The sequence below is a fragment of the Peromyscus maniculatus genome, chromosome 4 (assembly GCF_049852395.1).
Source record: "Peromyscus maniculatus bairdii isolate BWxNUB_F1_BW_parent chromosome 4, HU_Pman_BW_mat_3.1, whole genome shotgun sequence".
Classification (NCBI taxonomy): domain Eukaryota; kingdom Metazoa; phylum Chordata; class Mammalia; order Rodentia; family Cricetidae; genus Peromyscus; species Peromyscus maniculatus.
The window spans coordinates 89,301,734-89,328,189 of NC_134855.1; the positions used below are offsets into that span (position 1 = coordinate 89,301,734).

Consider the following 26,456-nt stretch of genomic DNA (forward strand, 5'->3'; position numbering starts at 1 on the left):
CATTTCTCACCACCCTCACTTCTTCAGATCTGCATCTTACCACAACACACAACCATTCTGCCTCTCTTTCACTCCCATTTCTCCACCATATACTTGTTTATCATAAGGCTGCCCCATGGGTGTCTCTCGGCTGTCTGAGCTGTTTGGTGTCAGGCAGGCCTCTGGATCTAAACACCATTCTTAAGAAAATTAATAACATTGAGTACATGATAAGCCACTTTGCACAGCAAGCTCACTATTAACTATTTACTTGAATTTTAAAAAATCTGTGTGTATGACAAGCACAGAAACATTTCTACTGTTGTATTCCTAACAGCTATAGATTGGATACAACCGTAATGTACTGAAGTAGGGAGTAGCTAAATAGACATTCATACAATGGAATAATAGTAGTAAAATAAAGTTACTAATACAATAGCATGGTTTAATAACAAGTGCAGATAGAAGAAACCATGAATCAAAAAGGGAACATCCTATATTACAATGTAAACCAAAGTCGTGATCGCATAACACTTTATAACTTCACAGATACTTATAACTTCTCAGATATGCATCAAAAATGATACATGATTTTATGATAAATATTTGGAGAAAGGAATTCTTAAATTGTTGATACAAATACAAACTTGCAAAACCAGTGTTGATAATAACATGGAAGATTTCAACACTCTGAAAACTGAAGAAAGAAGATCATATTTTTCAAGTAAACTTGTGCTACATAGTTTAATTTAACTTTGGGCAACATGCAATGCAAATTCCTTGTCAATACTTTTTAAATGATTACAAGGTAAAGACAATATATGTGATACACATGTAGTGGCTGAAATACTACCATTACATATAAAGCAAATATGTAGAGCACATAATGCATATGGAATAAGTTCTATACCATACTGTTAAGACTTTAAAAAGAAGAATATAATGTCATTGGTGAATGTGGAGATAATTATGATAAATGAAATGCCAGGCACAAAGAAAAAAAATGTAAGGTGTAAAGATTTTAAAAGTTGAATAAACAGGAAAATAATAGAACTGTGGTCATCAAAGTAGATCACAGAAAAAATAGAAGATATATAAGTTCATAGTGTATGTAGCTAACAATTCTAGGAAATTAATGTACAGAATTAAAACTACAGCTAGTAGATTGGTATTTAATGATGGTAAGTCAAAGAGATTTTTAGATGCTTTTAATGAACACACAGTGTCTTTGTAAAGTATTGGTATGTAATTTTACAATACATGTATATGAAAATATAATAGTGTTCACCTTAAGCATATACAATAAATGGATTTAAAAATAAAAACAAAACTATACAAACTAAAATAAGATTGTTTGCCTGAGTCATAGATGTGGTACAGTTGATCATAAAGTACCAAAAGAGGGCTGGAGAGATGGCTCAGAAGTTAAGAGCACAGACTATTCTTCCAGAGGTCCTGAGTTCAATTCCCAGCACCCACATGGTGGCTCACAACCATCTGTAATGAGATCCAGCACCCACTTCTATATACATAATAAATAAATAAATCTTTATAAATATAAATAAATAAATAAATAGTACCAAAAGAGAGTCTGGGAGAAAATAAATGGCTCCATTGGCTGTTTCAGATGTCACAACAGTTGTGTAAATGTGTATGTACAGCTGTAAAACTACAGACAAATGGATTTTCCATTTTTCAAAAAATTGTTACATGTATGTGTGTACATACACATGTAGCAAGAATCTTAGAAGGTCTTATTAATAAAATCAAACCTGAGGCCAGTTATTGGGGTGAATGTTGGAAGATCATAGAAGCAGAACAAGCCACAGCTACCTCACCTTGCCAATTCCTCAGATGATCCTGTTTCCTCAGACTGGATGCCTCTGAGTCCTCTTCTAGAATGAATCTCAGCTGAACTGCTGCTTGAAAGCCTGAAAGCTTAACCATCCAAATGCTTCTAGTTTCTGGTACTCACACCTTTTATCTTTCTGCTTTCTGCCTCACTCCCTGGGATTAAAGGCTCACTTTCTAGGATTAAAGGCATGTGTCACCATGCCTGGCTGTTTTCAATGTGGCCTTGAACTCACAGAGATCCAGAGGGATTTCTGCCTCTGGAATGCTAGGATTAAAGGAGTGTGCTACCACTGCCTATCCTCTAAGTTTAATAATATGGCTGTTCTGTCTCTGACCCCAGATAAGTTTATTAGAGTGCACAATATTTCTGGAAACACAATACCAAGACATGCACACATGAATATAGGCACGTGTATATGTTTACATCTATTCATGCAACAACACATGTGGAGATTAGAAGACAACATGATGGAGTCATTTTTTTCCCTCCAACATGTTAGACCCAGTTGAGCCTAATGATGTAACACAGGTTATTGGGTTTGGAAACAAGTCATGTTACCTGCTGAGACATCTCACTGGCCCATATTATTCAGCATATAACATGTATGTTGTCATAGCACATACAGAAATGATAACTCAATTACTATATATATAAATAGTGAAAAGAGTTCTTTTTCTGTACTATTGAGCTCTTGTATTTATTTGTATTATTAGGTTATTTATTTAATGTATCTTAGGAAGTGTCCTCTAATCACTTAGAAAAAGGACCACAGTATGCTTTTCTATCAAACTTGATTTTTCTGAACTCAACTAAAGGATGCACTGAGCATGATATGATCCCCAATGTTCCTCTGAGTCAAAGGAAGAAAATGTTCATATAAGCTCGTCAGTCATAAGGACAATGGCAGTGTGCCAATGTTAACCTGGCTGCCACTTCCACATGTACATAACAAATAACTTCTGCTGGGATAGGTACAACATCTTGATATGTAATTTTATGATATGAGATATAAATACTGGAGAAGTACATCATATCCTTCTATAGAAACAATAATAACACATTTTATATTTAACAGCTTTGCTAAACATAACAACATTGTTCACTACAATTGATATTCAATAAACATGCATTTAATATATACACAACGGTATGGCTTTGTATCTACAATTCCATCTGAAATTACATTTCCTTCCCTGTGTTTCAATTTTCTGTTTACTTTTGGTTTATTTTTTCATTTTGACGAGAGAGAGAGAGAGAGAGAGAGAGAGAGAGAGAGAGAGAGAGAGAGAGAGAGAACATTTTGCTGCTCATGTGTGAAGAACAGAGGACAAGTTTGGGTATTAGTCATTTCCTTCCATCTTTTTGAGACTAGTTCTCTAATTCTTGACCACTGTGTATCCTGGTATAGCTGGCCCTAGCTTCTCAAGATTCCCTTGTTTCCAACTCCCATTTTTCTGTAGAACTGTTGCCAATATATGTATATTCTGGGATGTGAATTCAGCTCCTCATGTTTGGGTGGAAAGCACTTTAGTCCTCTGACCAGCCCTAAATAGATCTCCTCTATAATGAAGCTTTAATAAGCTATGTTCACTATGCTGTGAAACAGATGTCAAGAAGTTAAGTTTTGTAAAATAATTACATGATTAATGAATGCCTCCTTTTTTTCCTTCTCTAGGCCCTAGAAGCCACCATTATTTTCTGTGCTTCTAAAGTTCATTGTCTTAAATTCCTCACCTACATAGAAAATACACAACATTTATTCTTCTATGACAGAATGTCCTTAAGCGTCATTCACATTGCCACAAGTAAGAGCATTGTGTTATTAACACAATTATTAATAATAATTAAATAATAATAATAATATGTCTCTGTGTGTGCATACACATATACACATGCACATGCTTGTATGTATGTATCATATATATGTATGATACAGATGTGTAACTTTCTCTATTTGTCCCTAAACACTACAGTAGATAATGTATGCTATAAATAATACATCAAAGAACATGGTAATACAGCACTCCTTGATATATGGATTTCATTTAGTATGTGTCTCAAATGATTGGATAGTAGGCTTTAATTAGTGTTATTTTTAATTTTTTGTAAGATCTTTCATCATTTTTAGGTACTGTAACACCATATATTGTCAACAACGATAAAAGAGTTCTGTTTTTCCATACCTAAGGCAACATATTTCATATTTTGTTTAAACTTTTTTCTTGCATTTTGCAATCTTAACATGAATGCAGTATTGAAAATGGGGAATTACTGCACAATGTCCCAATTCAGGATCCCCAGGGATTTGGACCCATTTAAAGTACAGAAAAATGAAACTTTCAATGCAGACATGACTTTGTCTATGTATTTAAGCCACACTGAGATGAGGTCTTTGCCAACCTTCTTCACAGAAGAAATTACATTATTACAATGTGGCACTTTTTCAGATTTAAGCAGACTTTAGAGGGAATATGATCTACTTGGGAGGACCTGGTTGATGAGATGATTCCTGTAGTGCAAATGCATCCCGAAGTGATTGTTATTCTGTTGGTTTTCACCACAAATATTCATTTAAAAAGTTTTTCTGCACAGGGATTGCCCAATGACAGAGAAATGGATGAGATCTACAAGAACAACCTGGATGTGAGTGGGGGTAATGAAGGGCAAGGGTTGAGGGAAAGGGAGCTTAAGGAAGCAGGAGATCTCAGCTGGATCAAGAACAGAGAGGGAGAATAAGAGACCATGATAAATGAAGACCACATGAGAATAGGAAGAAGCAAAGTGCTAGAGAGGTCCACAGAAATCCACAAAGATACCTCCACAATAGACTACTGGCAATGGTCGAGAGACAGCCGGAACTGACCTACTCTGGTGATAGGATGGCCAAACACCCTAATTGTCATGCTGGAAACCTCATCCAATGACTGAGGGAACTGGATGCAGAGATCCATGGCCAGGCCCTAGGTGGAGCTCCAGGAGTCCAATTGGCAAGAAAGAGGAGGATTTGTATGAGCGAGAATTGTTGAGACCAAGGTTGGAAAAACACAGACACAAATAGCCAAATGAATGGAAACACATGAACTATGAACCAATAACTGAGGAGCCCCCAACTGGATCAGGCCCTCTGGATAAGTGAGACAGTTGATTAACTTGATCTGTTTGGGAGGCATCCAGGCAGTGGGACTGGGTCCTGTCCTCAGTGCATGAGCTAGCTGTTTGGAACCTGGCACTTATACAGGGACACTTGGCTCAGCCTGGGAGGAGGGGACTGGACCTGCCCGGACTGAATCTACCAAGTTGAACTCAATCCTCAGGGGAGTCTTTGCCATGGAGGAGATGGGAATGCAGGGTGGGCTGGGGGAAAAGCAGGGGGGGGGGGGGCGGGGGAGAACAAGGAAATCCGTGGCTTATATGTAAAATTAAATTAAATTATAAAATAAAATTTTAAAAATGTTTTTCTGCATTAGAAGCACATATTTGAACTATAATATATATAATATAGAAATTATAAAACTGAACCTGGGACTCAACTTCTATTTGGGTCATAGACCTGTAGTAATTTTGAAAAGAAGACATTAATCAGAGGTTTTAAATACATGAGATATTATGGCATGATATGATATTCTCCAGCTTACTTGAGGTTAGAGAAAGAAAATGAACTCAAATGATACCATGGACAATTTAGTTGGGAACTTTTTCCTGAATAAAAGCGTTGTTAAACCAATGCCTAGCTATACTACCAAAAGATTTGTCTTCTGTAAATGTCTGATAAAGGCAATGCATTTTTGTCTGTAATTATTTAGGAACTAGTATTGCCTAAAGGGTGAACTAGATTTATGAATTATGTAGTTTTACACACTGAGATGCGCATTTAATAAACCTAATCCCTAATTTAAAAACATTACAAAAGAGCTGTGAAGTCATTTCTCTGTAGAGTTAAAAATAATGCTGTCAGCTGTCTAGACAAAAGTTTTGCATGTCACAAAATGGCATGGCCTTTGGTAGAAATTGTAATGTTTTGTCTTTAGCTTTGGCTAAAAATTACACATCTGTTTTATACGTAGTTCTTTTGGAATGAATCATGATTTGTAGTATATTGAAATCTCCCTTCCAAATAATATGTTTTTGTCACTTTGGGTTCTAGTTCTGTGTGCAGCTTTTCATTTTAGATGACAATTTCTTGGTCAGTTGTCATGTTAACAAAGCATTAATATATTCTCTACTTCTACTTTTGTTGGATGTTTCCCATCACCATATGGGAAGCTGTAGAGGAAAGAGGGGAATTAGGATTTGTTTTCATTTCTTTCAGAGTGTAATCTAAACACCATCTGTAATAATGACATAGTAGTGTATAATTATGTACATTATGCTATATGTTTAGGTTTTCTTGTGGCACATCCACCATTGGTTAATGTCAACCACAGAATATTAGAATAGATGAAATACTAGTCTAGGCTGGAAGTGTTATGCTCAGGTATTAAAAATAAAAATAAAACCATATATAGGTTTTTGTTAAATTTTTGCAGAAAATTAATATATTGCTATATTTGAGGTTTGCTGTTATAAAACCACACATCTTTCAATTTTGACTTAGCGATAACCCCATTCTTAAATGCATTTATACTATGTCCCTTCAGCAAGAAATATAGCAGAGTATATAGTCACAAAGACTATTACATATGTAAAACAAAGAGGATAAGGGTGAACCTTTTCTGGCTATTATTTACTGTGTAATCTGTCATTGGCCCAATTTCATGTAATTAAATAGTGAAAGATTACTGACCTCAAAAAATTATTTATTCATACTTTTACCAAGGACTGTACTTTTCTTAATACAATACTCTTCCAATAAATAAATCCTAAAAATTCAGGAAACTTTTATAAAAGATGGGAATGAGGAATAATTAAATCCCACCCACACACAATTCCTTTTTTAGAATAGAAGACCATTTAATGAAATGTCTCAAAGTCAATGGGACAGAGCTGAAACTATAATGTACTGTCCTAAAATCTACAGCTGTGTTGATGGGTTTTATTGTTGTTTTGGTTTGCTTTTGGGGTTTTTGAGATGGGGTTTCTCTGTGTAACAGCCTTGGCTGCCCTGGAACTCACCCCATAGACTAGGCTGGCCTAGAAATCAGAGATCCACCATTTTCTGCCTCCTGAGGCCTGGGATTTAAAACAAGTACCACCACCACCTGGCCACCTGAATAGTTCATGTTGCTTCCTGAAGACCACAGGAAGCCAAACATACACTGTCAAGTCCTGACCTTACCTTTACAAAAGCAGCAGATAAATTAGGGCAGAACAAGCCTCAGAATAGTTATTGAGCAATAAAAATGTCTGAATTACACTGTAATGCCCGAAATGGAGGTTCAATTCACATGTTCGAAAGTTGCTTAAGAAACTGCAACATGAACCATAAGGTATATTATGAATTTCAGAGATTAAATGTCACTTACGGAAAAAAAAAAAAAGGTTTTTTTTCAGAGTATCTTGACTCTGCATTTTTAATTGTTCTATTTTCCAAAAATGTAAGTTTACCTTTCCACATAACATTTGAGGCTTCTGAAAATGTTAAGTACTTGTATATGTTCACATAAAAAAAACTCTCTGTAACATAACAAGTTACAAGACTCTCTGTTGAAGAAGCATACTGCTGACAAAACAGCCTACTCTAAAATTATCTTATTATCTCAAATTTTTATGTCTATTTTCTAAGGATAATAAAGTAGATAACCAGGTAAAAAGAGTATGAAGGAGATGAGAATGCTGGAGGTTTAAATAATAATACTTCACTCCAAATTCACCAATTCAATGTAAGTTATATGAAAATGTCATTTTATACAAAGAAAGAGGGAAGGAAAGAGATGAAAGAGTAGAAAGGCAGGGAAATTAGCTTTCATTTATTAATTATTCAGAATATCATATGAAATCTCACTATTTAGAAATGAAAGCCAGTCAGTCAATAAAGGACAATAAGTAACATCCCCCAGGGTTATGAACAAAATGGTTGTTCACAGATACACTCTAATAGATAAGGCAAAAATCAAGGAAAGACATTACATTAACATGTGTCTTTAACACATGGCTTCTCAATTTATTCAATGAACCTTTTTTCCTCACATTTTGTAGTAAACTTGGTTTCAGTCTGTATGATCCTACAGTCAACAGTAGATTTGTGCCTGGCAATTTTGTGTTTATGTTAGAAACATGTCAATATATTGTCATTTTGAAATTAAGATGGTCAAGTAAACAGGCTGCAACTATGACTCTAATATTCATTGAAGAAAATTATTTGATTCCATTTAGAAAGCAGATTAAAGCTTGAAAAAATGCAAAGAGAATACGTGCTACTGATATTTTTAAACAGTATACTCATATTGATACCTATAAACATTGTCATTTAGATGTGCAAAACTTTTGACTCATCATTCTACTTTTTTTTTTTTTTTTTTTGGTTTTTCGAGACAGGGTTTCTCTGTGTAGCTTTGCGCCTTTCCTGGAGCTCACTTGGTAGCCCAGGCTGGCCTCGAACTCACAGAGATCCGCCCGGCTCTGCCTCCCGAGTGCTGGGATTAAAGGCGTGCGCCACCACCACCCGGCTCATCATTCTACTTTTAAAACCTTCCCTCATTAGACACAATGCACAAATACAAGAAAGATTTATTTAAAATTTGGTTTGGTGCAATGCAAAGATTTCAATTTCAAAATTTTTCTGCTTACTTGACTCTGCACATTAAGTTGTTTCTCTTTCAGCAATTCGTAGTTAGGCTCTGTCTCTCTCAACCAGTTGGAGCACAGTGTACTAAATGGAAGAAGCAAACCAGTCTGTGGTGTCTGAGTTTGTTTTTCAGGGACTCTGTGCCTCAAGGGAACTACAGGTCTTCCTCTTGCTGCCATTTTCCACCCTCTACCTGATGAGTGTGGTAGGCAACCTCTTTGTCATGATATTAATCATCACTGTTATCCACCATGTGGGTGCTGGAAATTGAACTCAGAATCTCTGGGATTGCAATCAGTGCTCTTAACCACTGAGCTATGCAGGGATGACTGGCCACACTAGTGGAAGCCCATGAACTGTAGACTAGCGGCTGTGGAGGCCCCATGGGACTGGACTAGGCCCTCTGGATATGGAATTTGGTTGTTTGGCTAGAACTGCGTGGGGAGTACCCATTCAGGGGGATCAGAATCTGTCCCTGGTACATGAGCAGGCTTTTGGGAGCCTGATGACTGTGGTGTGATGCCTTGAGCAGCCTTGGTGCAGTGGGGAGGGGCTTGGACCTGCCTAGGCTCAGTGTGCTGGCTCTGCCGATTCCCCATAGAAGACCTTGATTTGGGGGATGTGGGGATGTGGGGTGGCTAGGGGGAGAGGGCTGGAGGGTGAGAGGAGGGAGGAGGGGGGAATCTGTGGGTAGTATGTAGAGTGAGTAGAGAATTTCTTAATAAAGAAAAAATGGAAAAAAAAACATCATTGATCATCATCTCCATTCTCCCATGTACTTTCTGTTAGCTAATCTCTCATTTGTTGACTTCTGCTTTTCCTCAGTAAATATACCCAAACTGATCACAGACCTCTTAAAAGATAATAAAACAACTTCTTTTATGGGATGCATGAGCCAGATCCTCTGTGTGCATTTATTTGGAGGGGGTGAGATGATACTTCTTGCGTCAATGGCCTATGACCAATATGTGACCATCTGCAGTCCACTCCATTACACGGCATCATGGATGGACAGAAGTGCATCTGGCTTGTTTTAATATCATGGATCATTGGACTGATGCATGCCATGATTCAACTGATCCTGATTTTGGAACTACCTTTCTGTGGACCTAGAGTAATAGACAGCTTTTTCTGTGATATTCCTTTGGTGATGAAATTAGCCTGCACAAATACTGATACTCTTGGAATCATGATAAATGCTGACAGTAGTGTTTCAGCAACAACTTGTTTCATTCTCTTGTTGATATCTTACACTTACATTCTATTAACTGTTCAGCTTCACTCTAAAGATGGCTCATCAAAGGCACTCTCTACCTGTACTTCCCACATCATAGTCAAAGTGCTGGGTTTTTGGCCCCGCATTCTATCTCTGGCCAGTCAATATCACTTGGGTCGACAAGTTTCTTGCTGTGTTTTATACCATTATCACACCTCCCCTGAATCCAGCCATCTATCCACTAAGAAATAAGGATATTAAAAATGCCATAAAAAAGTTGAGATATCACAGGTAAATTTGGGGATAATTTTTAGACACCTCTTCTAATTGGAAATTTCATTATGTGCATACTGCTTTAGCTGTATTTTGACCGCAAAATTGCATATATGTCTCATTTCAGCATGATATTAGTTTCATGATTAGTTGGTTATGAAAATAACTATTATGGAAGTACATTCAAAAGTCTAATACCTAGAATTTTACTGTTCAGAAAGAGTAATAACTGCATCATATATCTATTTGTGTCTGAAGACTAGAGGATGATGATAATTTTTTTTTTTTTTTTTTCGAGACAGGGTTTCTCTGTGTAGCTTTGCGCCTTTCCTGGAGCTCACTTGGTAGCCCAGGCTGGCCTCGAACTCACAGAGATCCGCCTGGCTCTGCCTCCCGAGTGCTGGGATTAAAGGCGTGCGCCACCACCGCCCGGCGATGATAATTTTATAAAATAATAATCACTACAATTTACTAATCATTACCCATGGTCACAACACTGTGCAAATTATTTTAACTAGATTATTATTTGCAAAGTTTTCATTGAATTAGTTATCAAAATTATTATTTAAAAATATATCATTATATTTTGATCCCAACTCACTATAGGAGATACTGAAGATATTTTTGAGGTCTACATACTCTTATAGATCAAAATGATTTACAAACAAATCATAATGCTAGTTGCCTCATATTGACATAATCTGTCATTTTCCAATTTGTACTCATTCAAATGAAATTATTTTATCCCTTGTTTTCTTCCATAACTGAAAGGGCAGTGTTCATAATATTAGAATACACTTCCTTAAGTTCAAAAATTATTTTATGACATTGATTTTTTTTTATACCATGAAAGTAGGACAGTGTGGTAAAAATTATATGCTTTTGAAAACATTATATCTCCAGGCAGTGGTGGTGCACGCCTTTAATCCCACACTCGGGAGGCAGAGCAGATGGATCTCTGTGAGTTCGAGGCCAGTCTGGTCTACAAAGCAAGTTCTAGGAAAGGAGCAAAGCTACACAAAGAAACCCTGTCTCAAAAAACCAAAAAAAAAAAAAAAAGAAAGAAAACATTATATATATGATGTACATATGAATATACATATATTTACACATATATGTATAGACTTTTCATGTAAGTTACCATTTGATAATGTATGCCATTTCCTGGATAAAACTATCTGTATATACATTTACAGTATACTATCTAGTGTATTCCTAAAAAGAGACATGTCATAATTTCTTTAATATTGTATCCTAATATTTCATGAACAATTTGTATGTGTATACTAATAAGTTAAAGATATTCTTATAACATAAACTAATAAAAACATGCAGATACCTGTGTCATGTTTTCCTGAAATCAGATTAGAGACAAGCAAGGTTCATGTCTGTCTATACACCTTGAGCATATGGGAAATATATTAGGAAGATTTGGTATCTTTCTCCTAAAATACTATCTCAGCTAAAATATTATCTCAGATAGATTTCACTATCTAAAATTTTAAGTCACCATTTTTTCTTTTGTGAAATTTGTTCTTTGACAGTATTTGCAATAAGCTGATTGCATCTGACCTCTTACTTCCCTCCCACTCCTATTACCCACTTCCCCAGCCACATGCACACTAGTCCCTTTCTACATTTATGTTCTTTTTTGTTTTGTTTTGTTTTATTGTTTTATTTTTACTTTTTGGCCCACTTGGATTACAAGAGTCATCTGTGTGTCCATTGGTTTGGAATCATCTCTGGAGAATGGTGAGCTCTTCAGCAGGTCACAACTGAAGAAAATGTCTGGCCCTGCCCCATATTCATCAAGAGCTCACATCAAGGAGGTATGGGCAACATAGACCACACTCTTATCTATGACTCACTATTGACAGCTATCTATATGGAGCCCACAGTAGGCAGCTTTGGAATCATGACTGCATTGTCTGTGCTGGGCCCACTAGATTGCATTTCATAATGCTTTTCACTACTACAGAGATCTTGCATGTATTCACTCTGCCCCTCTTCCTCATTTCTCAAATCATTGTTATTTTATAAGTGATCTGAAACCTACACATAAGTTACTTTCACCTGTGCACAGGCATACTATAAAAATAGAACACAATGAGGACTTCTTGCTAAACTGTAATTAGAATGGAAAATGAGTTCTTATTGCCCATGTGATTTCTAAGACTATGATTTTAATTAAATTTTAGCAATTCAGTGAAATTGCTTCTACATAATTTGTGTTTCAAGAAGAAGCACAGTGGAGACCGGTGGAACAACTTATCAGGTAAGGGAGCTTGCTGCCAAGCCTAATGACCCTAATTCAGTGCTCTGTGATGGTGACTTTGCTAGACTCCCATTGCAGAACACTCAGGTTAGTCTTTCTGGGTCTGAGTCACCACACTCAGGATGATTTTTTCCAAGTTCCATTCATTTGCCTACAAATTTCAAGATGTCATTGTTTTTCACAGCTGAGTAATACTTCAATGTGTAAATATACTACATTTTCTTTATCCATTCTTTGGTTGAGGAACATCTAGGTTGTTTCCAGTTCTGGATCTTTTGAGTAAAGATGCTATGAATGTAGTTGAGCAAGTATCCTTGTGACAGAATAGAGCATCCTTTGGGTATATGCCCAGAAGTGGTCGAGCTGGGTCTTCTAGACATCAACAAACTAAATAAACCTATTTAAAAATGGGGTACAGATCCAAATAGACCATTCTCAACAGAAGAAATCAAAATGGCTGAGAAACACTTAAAGAAATGTTCAACATCCTTAGGCATCAGGGAAATGCAAACCAAAATGACTTTGAGATTCCATCTCACATTTGTCAGACAATCTGTGATCAAAAACACAAGTGACAGCTCATGCTGGAGAGGATGTGGAGCAAGTGGAACACTCCACTCATGGTGGAAATACAAACTTATACAAGTAACTTTGGAAATCAATAGGATGGTTTCTCAGAAAATTGGGAATGGATCTACCACCAGCTTAATTGTGATCCTTTTAGAGAGGGTTACATTCAAAAGACTGCCTTGAGTCCAGAAGAGACTGTGTTTTTCAACTGTGTTGAGACTGTGAACGACAACAGGGACTCTTGAGGTTGGACTCAATGCATTTGAATTATGATATGGCTACTACCTAGAGGAGTCAGAAATGGAATGTGGTTGTTTAATAAGAATGGTGTGAATGGCTCCTGGCAGTGGTACATGAGCTGGCTTTCTGGAGCTGGTTACCTGTGGTGAGACACCTTGCTGAGCCTTGATGTAGGTGGGGGGGGCTTAGTCTTGCCCCAAATAAATGTAGTAGTAGGCTTTATTGACTCCCCATGGAAGCCTTTACTCTTTTGGAGGGGATGGGGAGTGGGAAGGAACAGCTGACAATGGGGAGTGGGAAGAGGGAGGGGAGGGAAATCTGTGCTTGGTTTGTAAAAACACTAAAAAAAATTCTTAAATAGAATAAAAGAAAGCTCCTCAAAAGCCCATGTATTTAAATGGTTGTTCTGCAGCTGATTGAATTGTTAGAGAAGTATTAGGTGTGGCTGTGTTGTAGAAGGTGTGTCATTTGGGGGTGGACTTTGAACTTTCAAAAGCCCATATCATTCTCAGTTAACTCTCTCTCTTTCTCTCTCTCTCTTCCTCTCTCTCTCCCTCCCTCATGTGGTGGATAAGATATGAGCTCTTGGCTACTGCTAAAATGTCATGCCTGCCTGCTGCCTGCTGCTCTGCTCCCTGCCATGATGGCCATGGGTATAGGCCTCTTGAAACATGAGTCCCAAATTAAATGTTTTCTTTTATAAGTTGCTTTCATCATGGTGTGTTGTGATAGCAATAGAAAAGTAACTAGAACAATGAGACTGAAATTTGAAGGGTTTGTGTTTACCAATGTATATTGAATATTAGCTACATAGGTATATTTTAAATGTTCTGGATCTGGACATTAGAAAACCTAGATCTAAATCATAGAAAAGCTAATCCAATCTCTTATGGGTCATAAATTGTATCTTGCAATTAAGAAGTACCCTTTCCTAGATCTTCCATGCTCATGGATAGGCAGGGTTAACATAGTAAAAATGGCAATCTTACCAAAAGCAATTTACAGATTCAATGCAATCCCCATCAAAATACCAACACAATTCTTCACAGATCTGGAAAGAACAATACTCAACTTCATATGGAAAAACAAAAAACCCAGGATAGCTAAAAGAAACCTGTACAATAAAACAACTTCTGGAGGCATCACAATCCCCGACTTCAAGCTCTACTATAGAGCTACAGTAATAAAAACAGCCTGGTATTGGCATAAAAACCGACATGTGGACCAATGGAATCGAATTGAAGACCCTGACATTAACCCACACACCTATGGACATATAATTTTTGACAAAGAAGCCAAAAGTGTACAATGGAAAAAAGAAAGCATCTTCAACAAATGGTGCTGGCATAACTGGATATCAGCGTGTAGAAGGCTGCAAATAGATCCATATCTGTCACCGTGCACAAAACTTAAGTCCAAGTGGATCAAAGACCTCAACATAAATCCAGCTACTCTGAACCTGCTAGAAGAAAAAGTAGGAAATAGTCTTGAACGCCTTGGCATAGGAGATCACTTCCTAAATATAACACCAGTAGCGCAGACACTGAGACAAACAATCAATCAATGGGACCTCTTGAAACTGAGAAGCTTTTGTAGAGCAAAGGATATGGTCAACAAGGCAAAGCGACAGCCTACAGAATGGGAAAAGATCTTCACCAACCCCACAGGTGACAGAGGACTGATATCCAGAATATATAAGGAACTCAAGAAATTAGACATCAAAAGGACCAACAGTCCAATTGAGAAATGGGCTTTAGAACTAAACAGAGAATTCTCAACAGAGGAATCCCAAATGGCTGAAAGACATTTAAGGAATTGCTCAACTTCCCTAATCATCAGGGAAATGCAAATCAAGACAACTCTGAGATACCACCTTACCCCTGTCAGAGTGGCTAAGATCAAAAACACTGAAGACACTTTATGCTGGAGAGGATGTGGAACTAGGGGAACTCTCCTCCACTGCTGGTGGGAATGCAAGCTTGTACAACCACTTTGGAAATCAATATGGTGCTTTCTTAGAAAATTGGGAATCAATCTCCCCCAAGATCCAGCTATACCACTCCTGGGCATATACCCAAGAAATGCTCAATCATACCACAAGAGCACTTGCTCAGCTATGTTCATATCAGCATTGTTTGTAATAGCCAAAACCTGGAAACCACCTAGATGCCCTTCAACTGAAGAATGGATAAATAAATTGTGGCACATATACACAATGGAATACTACTCAGCAGAGAAAAACAACGACATCACACGGTTTGCAGGCAAATGGATGGATCTAGAAAAAATCATCCTGAGTGAGGTAACCCAGACTCAGAAAGACAAATATGGTATGTACTCACTCATAGGAAGATGCTAGATGTGGAACAAGGATGACTAGACTGCTACTCACATCACCAGTGAGGCTACCTGGAAAACGGGACCCCAAAAAAAGACACGGAGAAATGGACAAGATCTACATGAATAGCCTGGTCATGAGTGGGAACAATGAAGGGCGACAGTCGAGGGAAAGAGTGGGAGATCCTAGCTGGATCAAGAAAAGAGAGGGAGAACAAGGAATAGGAGACCATGGTAAATGAAGACCACATGAGAAGGTGAGAAGGGGAGGAAGCAGAGAGCTAGGGAGGCCCACGGAGATCCACAAAGATACCCCCTCAAAAGACTGCTGGCAATGGTCGCGAGACGGCAGGAACTGACCTACTCTGGTGATGGGATGGCCAGACACCCAAATAGTGGTGCCATAAACCCCATCCAAGGACTGAGGAATCTGAAGGCAGACATCCACGGCTGGGCCCCTGGTGGAGCACTGGGAGTCTAATTAGTGAGTAAGAAGAGGATTTATATGAGCGAGAATTGTTGAAGCCAAGGTTGGATAAAGCACCGGGACAAATAACCAAATGAATGGAAGCACAGGATCTATGAACCAAAGGCTGAGGGGCCCCTAACTGGATCAGGCCACCTGAACGGGTGAGACAGTCAGTTGGCTTGATCTGTTTGGGAGGCAGCTGTGCATTGGTGCCAGGTCCTGGGCTCGTTGCATGAGTTGGCTGTTTGAATCCTGGGACTTATGCAGGGACACTTGGCTCGGTCTGGGAGGGGGGAATGGACCTGCCTGGACTGAGTCTACCAGGTCAACCCCGGTCCTCGGGGGAGACCTTGATCTGGAGGAGGTGGGAATGGGGGGTGGGCTGGGGGGAGGGGTGGGCGAGAGGGGGAGAACAGGGGATTCTGTGGCTATTATGTTGAACTGAATGGTGTTGTAAAATAATAATAATAATAATAATAATAATAATAATAAAAACCAAAAAAAAAAATTAAATAATAAAAAAAAAAAAAAAGAAGTACCCTTTCCTTATGCAGGAAGGCAGCCACGTATAATGTTAATAACAGAGTAACAAAATGAAGATAATTTTCAGAAAAAAAAAAAAGATCCCAAGTAACTCCAAAGAGAACTCTGTTCAGTTTGTGGATCCTTAAATATTCCATGGCTAAATATGAGATATTTTAATCCTATGATCTGCAGCTCTCCTAAAGCAGCCATAAACTCTCCACTCACCCCCCTTTCTCCAAGCTTGCAACCAACCCTCTTGCCAGTATCGCGGAATACTCTCAGCCAGCACCCCTGAGGTGTGGACCCCACTGCACACTTTAGAGGCTATGTCTTCATCTTTTGCTAGTAATATAAAACCTGAAACAAAATTTAATGGCTGGCTTTGGAAGTGTTTATAGTCAAAGGAGGTTGTGGATAAAAAATGTGCTTCGTGGTACTTGTTGGAAAGATATGAAGAACTAAATATTTTTATGAAAAAATTACATAACTTACAACAAAATTATAGGAACACAGAATTTCTTAGTTCTTAGAAATATAGGTGAATTAAATTTCATTTAATTCCTGCTACCTTTTACTGGCGAGATGTATCAATGGGTAAAGAGACTTTTGATACATGAAGTTTCCTGGCATATACAAAATCTGAAATGTTTTGAAAAATAGTCTGATTGTAGCTTCTCTTGTATTTTGATAAAATTATCATTTTTAAATATTACAAGGTCATGACACATTCTAAACTAGGCATATATCGTTTATTTAGCTTAATCACTCACTGTTTTCTCAAATTTCATATAGTCCATCTTCTATTATTCCATCACATACTCTGTACTTTCCAGGAATTTTGCTGCTAATCTGTGGATTACACTTCTGGGAATTGATCATTTCATAACTCTGAGATATCTTTATTACTGTGGTGCAATTTTGCATTTTATTCAGGGAATCAAATATATTATAAAATGTAGATTTTAAGAGAATGTATACATCATGTATGTTCTTGATGTCATTTTCCATGTAAGTCTATAACTGACTTTCACATTTGATTAAATTGTCTTGTTACATATAATATCCCTCCTTGTCTTAATTTGGAAGGCAGATGTGTGATTTGGCAATTGATAACTGAAATTTTGGTACTTTCTTTCAAACAGCATCCCATTATTTAGATTTATGTCTACTTGATAAAATGCCATTAATACATAGCTCCAAAAGTCTTTTCTTACCTTTTGTTTATAACATTTCACTTGTAAGCAGAAATTGACAATTTAAAAATTCCATTCAAGACAACTTGAAGAAATAATTCCTCAATATTTCCTGTTCTTTAATTTATTAATCTAGATATCAGTTAGGAAATTTAGTAATTCATGCATTATATTCATTTCCTATGATCAATGTAGTAATAGACTTTAAATAGTATGTTAATTTATCAAAATTTTATACATTATGCTTAAATTTCAAAACATTGATAAATGCATATAAGGATTAGGTAGCAAAGTCAAATTGACAACCTGTATCTTTAGATAGACAGATCCACAAGTATTAAATAAAATTAATTAAACAGGAGGAAAAAAGAGACAACAATATCATTCATACATGACAGTTAATAAAATATGACACAGAAAAAGAAAAATTGAGCATGGAAATCTAAAAGTAACAACTCTCTGAATGTAAACATATGAAATGCATATATTTAGTTTAGAAAAATAATACCTGATCCATATATAAACTTAAGGTTGTTTCACTGAAAATATAGCATGCTACTTTTTATAATTTGAAGAAATAGGATCTCTGTGATGACGAAAGAGAGACACCCAATAATAGATACCAAAAAGCCATAGGTAGAAAAGTATAGGAATAAGGCAATGATAAAGAACATCAAATTCTGCAATGATGTCCACAAAAATAAGGTTGAAAGTGATTATTTCATAGGATATCTAGAATTATAATTATTTTTCTCTAAAAATGTGTGTAAAAAGGAAAATACACTTGAAAGAAAAAAGGTGATGGCACTTTTATCAATGAGAAGTTAAAGTAAAAGGACTAATTAGAACACAAAGATAAATCTAGGGTCTGAATTGTTTGTTTGCTTGCTTGCTATTTTTTATTTCACTTAAATATATTTTATTGTACAATTTATTCTTATCACAGTTTCCCTTACCCTAACTCTTCCCAGATCTTCTTCAACTTCTCCATCAAACCAATTACAGCTTCTTTCTTTATCTCTCCCTTTAGAAAACAAACAAAAAACAGAAATCTGAATAAAAGAAAAAGAAATACCTACAAAAATTAAAACACAAAACCAGAAGCTGTGGTTTACAAGCAAAAGACCAGTAAGACAAAAAAAAATCCAAACAAAGCAATATGAGACAAAAGATCTACAAAAATACCAGAGTTCATTTTGTGTTGGCCATATACTACTAGATATTGAACTCAAAGTTAAGTGTGGTTGATATACCCAATGAGTCTCCACTGGAGAAGTCTAATTTTTCCTTTGCGAGCAGACTTATAGTGAACATAGCTTCTTGGTTAGGTATGTGAGCTTCTGTCTACTTCTGCCTCTCAGAACTTGAACGTAAATGAATGTGCAGGCTTTGTGCATGCTGTCACAGTCTCTGTGGGTTAATAGTGAATTAGTTCTGTTGTGTCTGGAAGACACTGTTTCCTTGGTGCCATCCACACCTCTGGTTCTTAAAATCTTTCTGCTTCCTCATAGCATCCCACTCTGTGGGGAGGAGCCTGATGAAGACCTTCCAATTAAGACTGAGTGTTGCAACATCTCCCACTTTCTACACATTGTCCAGTTGTGTATCTCCGTGATTGTTCTGATATACTGCAAGAAGTTTCTCTGATGATAGCTGAGCAAGGCAATGATCTGCAGGTACAGGTATTGCAAAACGAGACAGGCTTTCCTATAACCAAGGCTGACTCTAATTAACTACCCAGTCACAGAATGATATTAAATTCAGGATCCTCAGATGTTGTTGCCCCCAAATGTTACTGCAAAAATTATCTAGATTTAAAATCAGAAATAACAACAACCAAAAAAGAAAACAACAAAAAAGGAGGTCATTGTGTTAGTAGTTAGAGGAAAGTAGAAATTATGTAATATTTAGTTGATGGATCCATCAGCATATATTTGAGGGGCTGCTCTTTGGAAGATCCAGAGCATATATTTAAGGGGCTGTCATTTGAGAATACAGTGTGATAATTAGGAGTATGGATTACCATACTCATTAGATAGGGATACAAGACCTAACTCTGTTGTAGAATATTATTTTAAGATGTGTTATATTTGTTTATGCTGTGAAACATTGTTGAATGGTACCAAGATGTGTTGCATTCTTTTATGTTGCACTTGTTTAACTCTGTGAAGCTGTGTTATTGTGCCTGTCTAAAATACCTGATTGGTCTAATAAACAACTGAATGGCCAATAGCAAGGCAGGAGAAAGGACAGGCGGGGCTGGCAGGCAGAGAGAATAATTAGAAGGAGAAATCTGAGAGGAAAAGAAAAAAGGGCAAGAGATCAGGAGAGAAGGACACAAGGAGGATACAGCCACACAGCCACACAGCCACACAGCCACACAGCCACACAGCCATACAGCCACACAACCACACAGCCAGCACAGAGTAAGAGTGAAAGCAAAATATACAGAAGTCAGAAAAGGTAAAAACCCAGAGGCAAAATGTAGATGGGATAATTTGAAGTTAAAAAAAAAAAAGCTGGCGAGAAATAAGCCAAGCTAAGGCTAGGTATTTATAATTAAAAATAAGCCTCCATGTGTGACTTATTTAGGAGCTGCATGGTGGACCCTCGAAAAGAGTAATAGAGTAAAAAACAATTAACAACATAACTCTGATACTCTATCCCTCTAAAATTCGGTGTCTCCATGTATAAAATGGTTATAAAAGTAAAGCACAGGAAATTTTGTGAAGTTGAAGTGAGATAATGTGCTAAGCATAGTGTCTTTTGTAGAAAAAAATATTTTAATAGAAGTTGTGTGTTGATATTAGCATTGCTTATCATACTTTACTTCCATATGTGTACTGTATCTTTATAGGGAATAATGCATTAATAAATAAATCCATGTCTGTATTATTGAGTCATTATTTCAATGTTGTGAATGACCTCAATATGTGTATCTGATCTCCACAGTAACTTGTGCAAACAAAAAACATACACAGGTAAACCTGGCGAAATGTTCAGTTTGTCAAGAAAAGTATTAATATCAAATATAACAGAAAATATTGTAACCTGAGTGGGAAAATCATAGGAGACAAGCCATAGGAGAAATAAATACATCTTTGTGTGTCAAAGCAAACAAAATTAAACACAAAACATCTTCTTCTCAAATAACAAGGAAATTAGTCCATTGTATTCATTCAATTTAATGGGTTAGCAGTTTTCTTTCCTTCTTTATTGATTCAGTGATTTACTATAAAAGGATCATTTTGTAAGCCAGGAAGGCTTTTAACCTATGAGTCTCCTGCCTCACCATTGTGCATACTATGACTAAAGACACAAGCTATTTCACCCTGTTGTTTCCCATCTTCTCTTGTGTAATCTCCTCATCACTACACTTCACTTTCCTATTGTTATTCAATCCAGGTATCTCTACTTTCATGTTTTTCACACAAGAACAAAGTATTGGGATCAATGTGAATACACCTTACTATTATGGGGTATGACTTTTGTCATTTTTCTAACAACAGATGCTTTGAAATCCACTCCACTATTCAAGTCAATGGACCAAATAAATGACTCTATGGTTTTTGAGTTTGAGGTTGTTGGATGGGACTCTCTAGTCCTTGCTCAACACATTTTTGCCTCATGATCATCTTTTCTTTTTTTCTCTTTAAAATAAGAATGAATTGCCAGTGTTGAATGTGGAGGACATTATGCTAAATGAAGAAAGCGAGATACCCACATGCCCCCCGACATACACACAATGATGTATGCTCCCAGTTATATGCAGACTTTTAAAAAGTTAAATAAACAGAAAGTGATAGACTGTGACCACCAGTAAAACACTGGATGAAGAAATAGGAGGATATTAGAGTTTATAAATTTTCAGTTAGATATGGCTAATAATTCTAAAGAATTATTATGTAGATTAAAAAGTATAATTAAAAACTATTATATGATAAAAAGCTGAAAAAATTTTAGATGGTTTTGATGCACACATAGTGTCTATGTAAAATACTAATATGCAATTTCACTCTGTGTGTGTGTGTGTGTGTGTGTGTGTGTGTGTGTGATGGTTATTCTCAATAAAATGGTCTTAAAACTAATCACAAATTGTATACATTATAAGATTGTTTCCCTGAGTTATAGGTGTGCTGTGTGGGTTGATCATGAAGTAACAAAAGACTATCAGCAAGAAAAAAAGTTGCCATTTCCAGGTGATAAGTCGGTTGTCTAAATATATATGTGAATTGTAAAACTCCAGACAAACTTATTTCTCTGTTTAAAAAAAAAATGAGCAGTCCTGGCCTCTGCAATCACAGTACTTAGTATATCTCAGAGCTGAGGGAATGCCAAAAACATATGCATCTTCAAATTTAACTTAAAAAAAATCAAAGCGTTCATACTGTCTAATGAAGAATGAGGCTTATATTCAAAAGATAATGTAAATCTATAAAGCACAAACAACACCAAATTGAGGAAGTACATTTTGCTACCCAGCAACAGAAACTGGACTTTTCAAAAATTTCTATCCAGCAAACAGAATAATAATGAAATAGCAACCAGAGTTCTTATACTATCATTTAAAATAAATTAAAAAATGTGAAATTTATTGAGTATGTTTCATAAGTTAATATCAAATGAGAGTTTTTAGGTGTTTGTATTCCACTTAGTTGAAAAAGTAGCTACCACAGTAACTCCTAGTAAGTTTAATGCTGTACTTGCTAAACAAACTCAGCCAAAATACCTAAAATAACAGGTATGGAAAAGATGACACATGGCTCTGATTTTGAATACATTTTCACAAATTTTGGAGCTTTTTAAGTCTTGAATATATTGGAGTTGTCAAAGTACATACATGCCTTTGTGAATATTCATTCTTTATCACATTAATCAGATGATGAGTGGTGAAATGAGCGAACTGGAAGATAGAACTCAATAATCACTTTGTGAACAAGTCGGAATGGTCATGTTACTATGTAATTGGTTTACTTTTAACACTAACAATAAATTAAATAAAATAAAGACAAAAAATTGTTACATTTATTTACATGTGTGTGTGAACATGCACATGTATGTATGTAGGCATGTCTATATATGTGCACTCACCCATGTAACAGCACATTATGGAGATCAGAAGACACCTTGAATGAGTTGGTCTCTTCTTCCACCAACAGAGACTCAGTCTCTGCCTGTCAACAACTAACTTTGCCTGCTATGGCATCTCACTGGCCCATGTGATTTATCTTATAACATTTATGTTATCAGAATACATAACAAAATGCTAATGTAAAAATTACAAAATGTTTATAAATGAAAGGAATTGTTTTTTTATTATTGAGCTCTTGTATTCAATTCAACAAAAGTTGGAGGCTACTGATCCCCAAGGATTATGAAAGCAAAACTCTTTTCAGCTGCTTGGTCCTGTTTATGGGAAACTTTCCAAGACAGACACAACTCCTGTCAGTGTATATAAACCACACTGAGTTGAAATACTCTCTGCAACACTGGTCACAGCAGAAACTACATATAATAGTTTCAGATTCAAGGGAAATTAGAGAAAGCATCATCCAAAAGGTAGGATCTGTTTTACAAGGTGACTCCTATAGATTGAGTACTTCATACAATGATTGTTGCATCATTTTTCATCTTAACTACTGATTTAAGATTTGTTTGATTGCTTGTTTTTTTTTTCTTTTTTTATTATTAAGAAAAATTCTTAATTCATTTTACACACCAAAGATTGCCCTCTTCCTTCCTCCCTCCTTCCCAGCCTCCCCCTCCCAACCCACTCTCACTCTGGGGCATGAGCGGGATTTGTGGAGCCTACTACCTATGATGGGACACCTCATGCAGGCTTGAGGCAGGGGGAAGGGCTTGGACCTGCCTCTACTGAATGTTTGCTTGTTTTAATAGCACATATGTATTTTTTTAACCTCCTTGATTTTGCAGGAACTCTTGTATTTGTAATTATTGAGCTTGACAAAAAATATTATACAAGGTTTCCCTTCCAACAAATCCTTAAGCCTTCTGAAAACTTAAAGCAGTTTTACTATCTAATGATATCTTATAATTTTACAAGTTCTGTGTCTCTCAATTTGGAGAAGTATGGTGTTCACAGGTCACTAAACTTACTCTAATATTGTCTGAGTATCTTTGTATTATTAGATGCTGCATTTTCCCAAGATATCAACAATACAGTAAGAAAGTAGTTAATAGAGATTGGAGAGAAATGAAAGCACATAGAATTAAAATAATCATAGTTCATTGATAATTCACAAAATTCATTAAAAGTTATATGAAAATGCCACTGATATTCAAGGTTAAGTGCACTGAATTTTGAACACAATGAAATTATGCTTTTATGTAAACACTGTATTTTTATTTCACAGTAAAGAGAAAAGTGCCTTGTTTTACAAATGTCATTAATTATCCTAGAATACTCAAAATCAAGTTACCTGTCAGTTACTTTATAGTTGGAAAGTGGTATTAGAGGCCTTAGAGACAAACAGATATGTTTGCCCTACAGCTCTGCTACTTTATTGAATTTATTGACACAGGAAAATCAATAAGCATTATTTTCAATAAAATATAACATCTTTAAAGTACTTAAGACCAAAATTACACAATACTTGCTAATAACTTAATTTTCTAATCTTCCAATTTCAAACCTAGCAGTATAATAAAAAAGTACAGAAATTAAGATGAGGAATAAATAAAGGAAGGAAGGAAGGAAGGAAGAAAAGATTGAGAAGCAGGGAAATAATGTCATATATAAATTATTCAAACTATTATATGAAAGCACACCTTCTATAGTAGAAAGCCAGTAAATATATGACAATATGTAACATCTTCAAGTCTGTCAATATATGAATGTTAGGAGATGCAATTCAATGGATTAGTCAAAAGTTAAAGGAAAAACATAATGCTAACAATGTGTCTTAAGCACATGTGTTCTCAATTTATTCAATGAATAGTTTCTCTCACACTTTGTAGTGGACTTGGTTCAACTCTGTTCATACACAGTCAACAACAGACTTGTGTCTGGAAATTCTGTGTTTTTGCCTGAAATATGATAATAGGTTGTCATTCTGGAATTATGATAGTCAAATAAAGAGGCTCTAACTATGTCTCAGATATTCATTGGAGAAAATTGTCTCTGATTCCATAAAGAAAAACGTAGATTTAAGGCCTAAAAATGTAAAGAGAATATTTATTAATAATATTTTTAGACAATATACTCATTTTGATACTATACATATTGTCTTTCAGATGTGTGAAACTGTTGACCCATCATTCTACACTAAGGAACTTTCCCACCTAAGACACAGTATATAAACACATAGAATATGTGTTTTAAATTTGGGTTGGATAAGTTGCTGAGATTTCAGTTTGCATTATTTATGCTTACTTGATAATTTAAAAAAGTTATCTTCTATTCCAAGAGTTCTTGATTCAGCTTTCTTTATGTAAGCCATTAGTGAAGTATACTAAATGGAAGATGCAAACCAGACACTTGTGTCTGAGTTTATTTTTCAAGGACTCTGTGCCTCAAGGGAACTACAGATCTTCCTCCTGCTGCCATTTGCCACCCTCTACCTGATGACTGTGGTAGGCAACCTCTTTGTCGTGATATTAATCATCATTGATCATCATCTCCATTCTCCCATGTACTTTCTGTTAGCTAATCTCTCATTTGTTGACTTCTGCCTTTCCTCAGTAAATACACCCAAATTGATCACAGACCTCTTAAAAGATAATAAAACAATTTCCTTTGGGGGCTGCATGAGTCAGATCCTCGGTGTGCATTTCTTTGGAGGGGGTGAGATGGTACTTCTTGTAACAATGGCCTATGACCGATATGTGGCCATCTGCAGGCCACTCCACTACACCAGCATCATGGACAGACAGAAGTGCATCTGGCTTGTTTTGATATCATGGATCATTGGATTTATACATGCCATTAGTCAACTGATTCTGATTTTGGAACTACCTTTCTGTGGACCTAGAGTAATAGACAGCTTTTTCTGTGATATTCCTTTGGTGATGAAATTAGCCTGCACGAATACTGATACTCTTGGAATCGTGATAAAAGCTGACAGTGGTGTTTTAGCAACAACTTGTTTCATTCTCTTGCTGATATCTTACACTTACATTCTGTCAACTGTTCAGCTCCACTCTAAAGATGGCTCATCAAAGGCACTCTCTACCTGTACATCCCACATCATAGTGGTTGTGCTGTTTTTTGGGCCCATCATTTTCATCTATCTATGGCCAGTTAACATCACTTGGGTTGACAAGTTTCTTGCTGTGTTTTATACAGTCATCACACCTCTCCTGAATCCTGCCATCTATACATTGAGAAATAAAGATATTAAAAATGCCATAAAGAAGCTGATAAATCACATGTGAATTTGGGGATAATTTTTAAAGTTCTTATGTAATAAGATATTTCAGATTACACAACACCTTAACCACATTTCAACTAGAAATTCAATCTTACAATTTCATTTCTGCAAGCTATTTGTTAGTATTAATGTATGTTCATTAAAATAACTATTATTAAAATATGTTCAAAAGTCTCACACTTATGGTTTCACCACTTAGAGTAATACTTCAGCATAATCTTCTGTGCCTGAAGATTAGAAATTGATAAAAATAATGCAAATATGATAATCATGAAAATTTACTCAATATTTCCAGTGTTTCCAACACTGTTGAATCACTAGATTATTATTAATCACTTGATTATTATTAAGAATATATTATTTGAATTACTTATAAATATTTCCTTTTAAAACATATTTGTATAGCATTA

The 26,456-nt window shown here is 36.1% G+C and overlaps 1 protein-coding gene and 1 pseudogene across 1 annotated transcript; both read left to right on the top strand.

Annotated features, from left to right (window-relative positions):
- Nucleotides 1–8,646: 8,646 nt before the first annotated feature.
- LOC143272748 (olfactory receptor 4K3-like) lies at nucleotides 8,647–10,069 on the top strand (annotated as a pseudogene).
- Nucleotides 10,070–25,132: 15,063 nt separating this feature from the next.
- Nucleotides 25,133–26,050, top strand: LOC143272749 (olfactory receptor 4K3-like). Its single transcript, XM_076568725.1, has one exon. It carries the CDS (start codon nucleotides 25,133–25,135, stop codon nucleotides 26,048–26,050), a length of 918 nt encoding a protein of 305 aa, XP_076424840.1.
- Nucleotides 26,051–26,456: the final 406 nt, after the last annotated feature.

Bases quoted from the DNA above. Each gene is read 5' to 3' on its own strand.
- LOC143272749 (XM_076568725.1), top strand. From the start codon at position 25,133: ATGGAAGATGCAAACCAGACACTTGTGTCTGAGTTTATTTTTCAAGGA.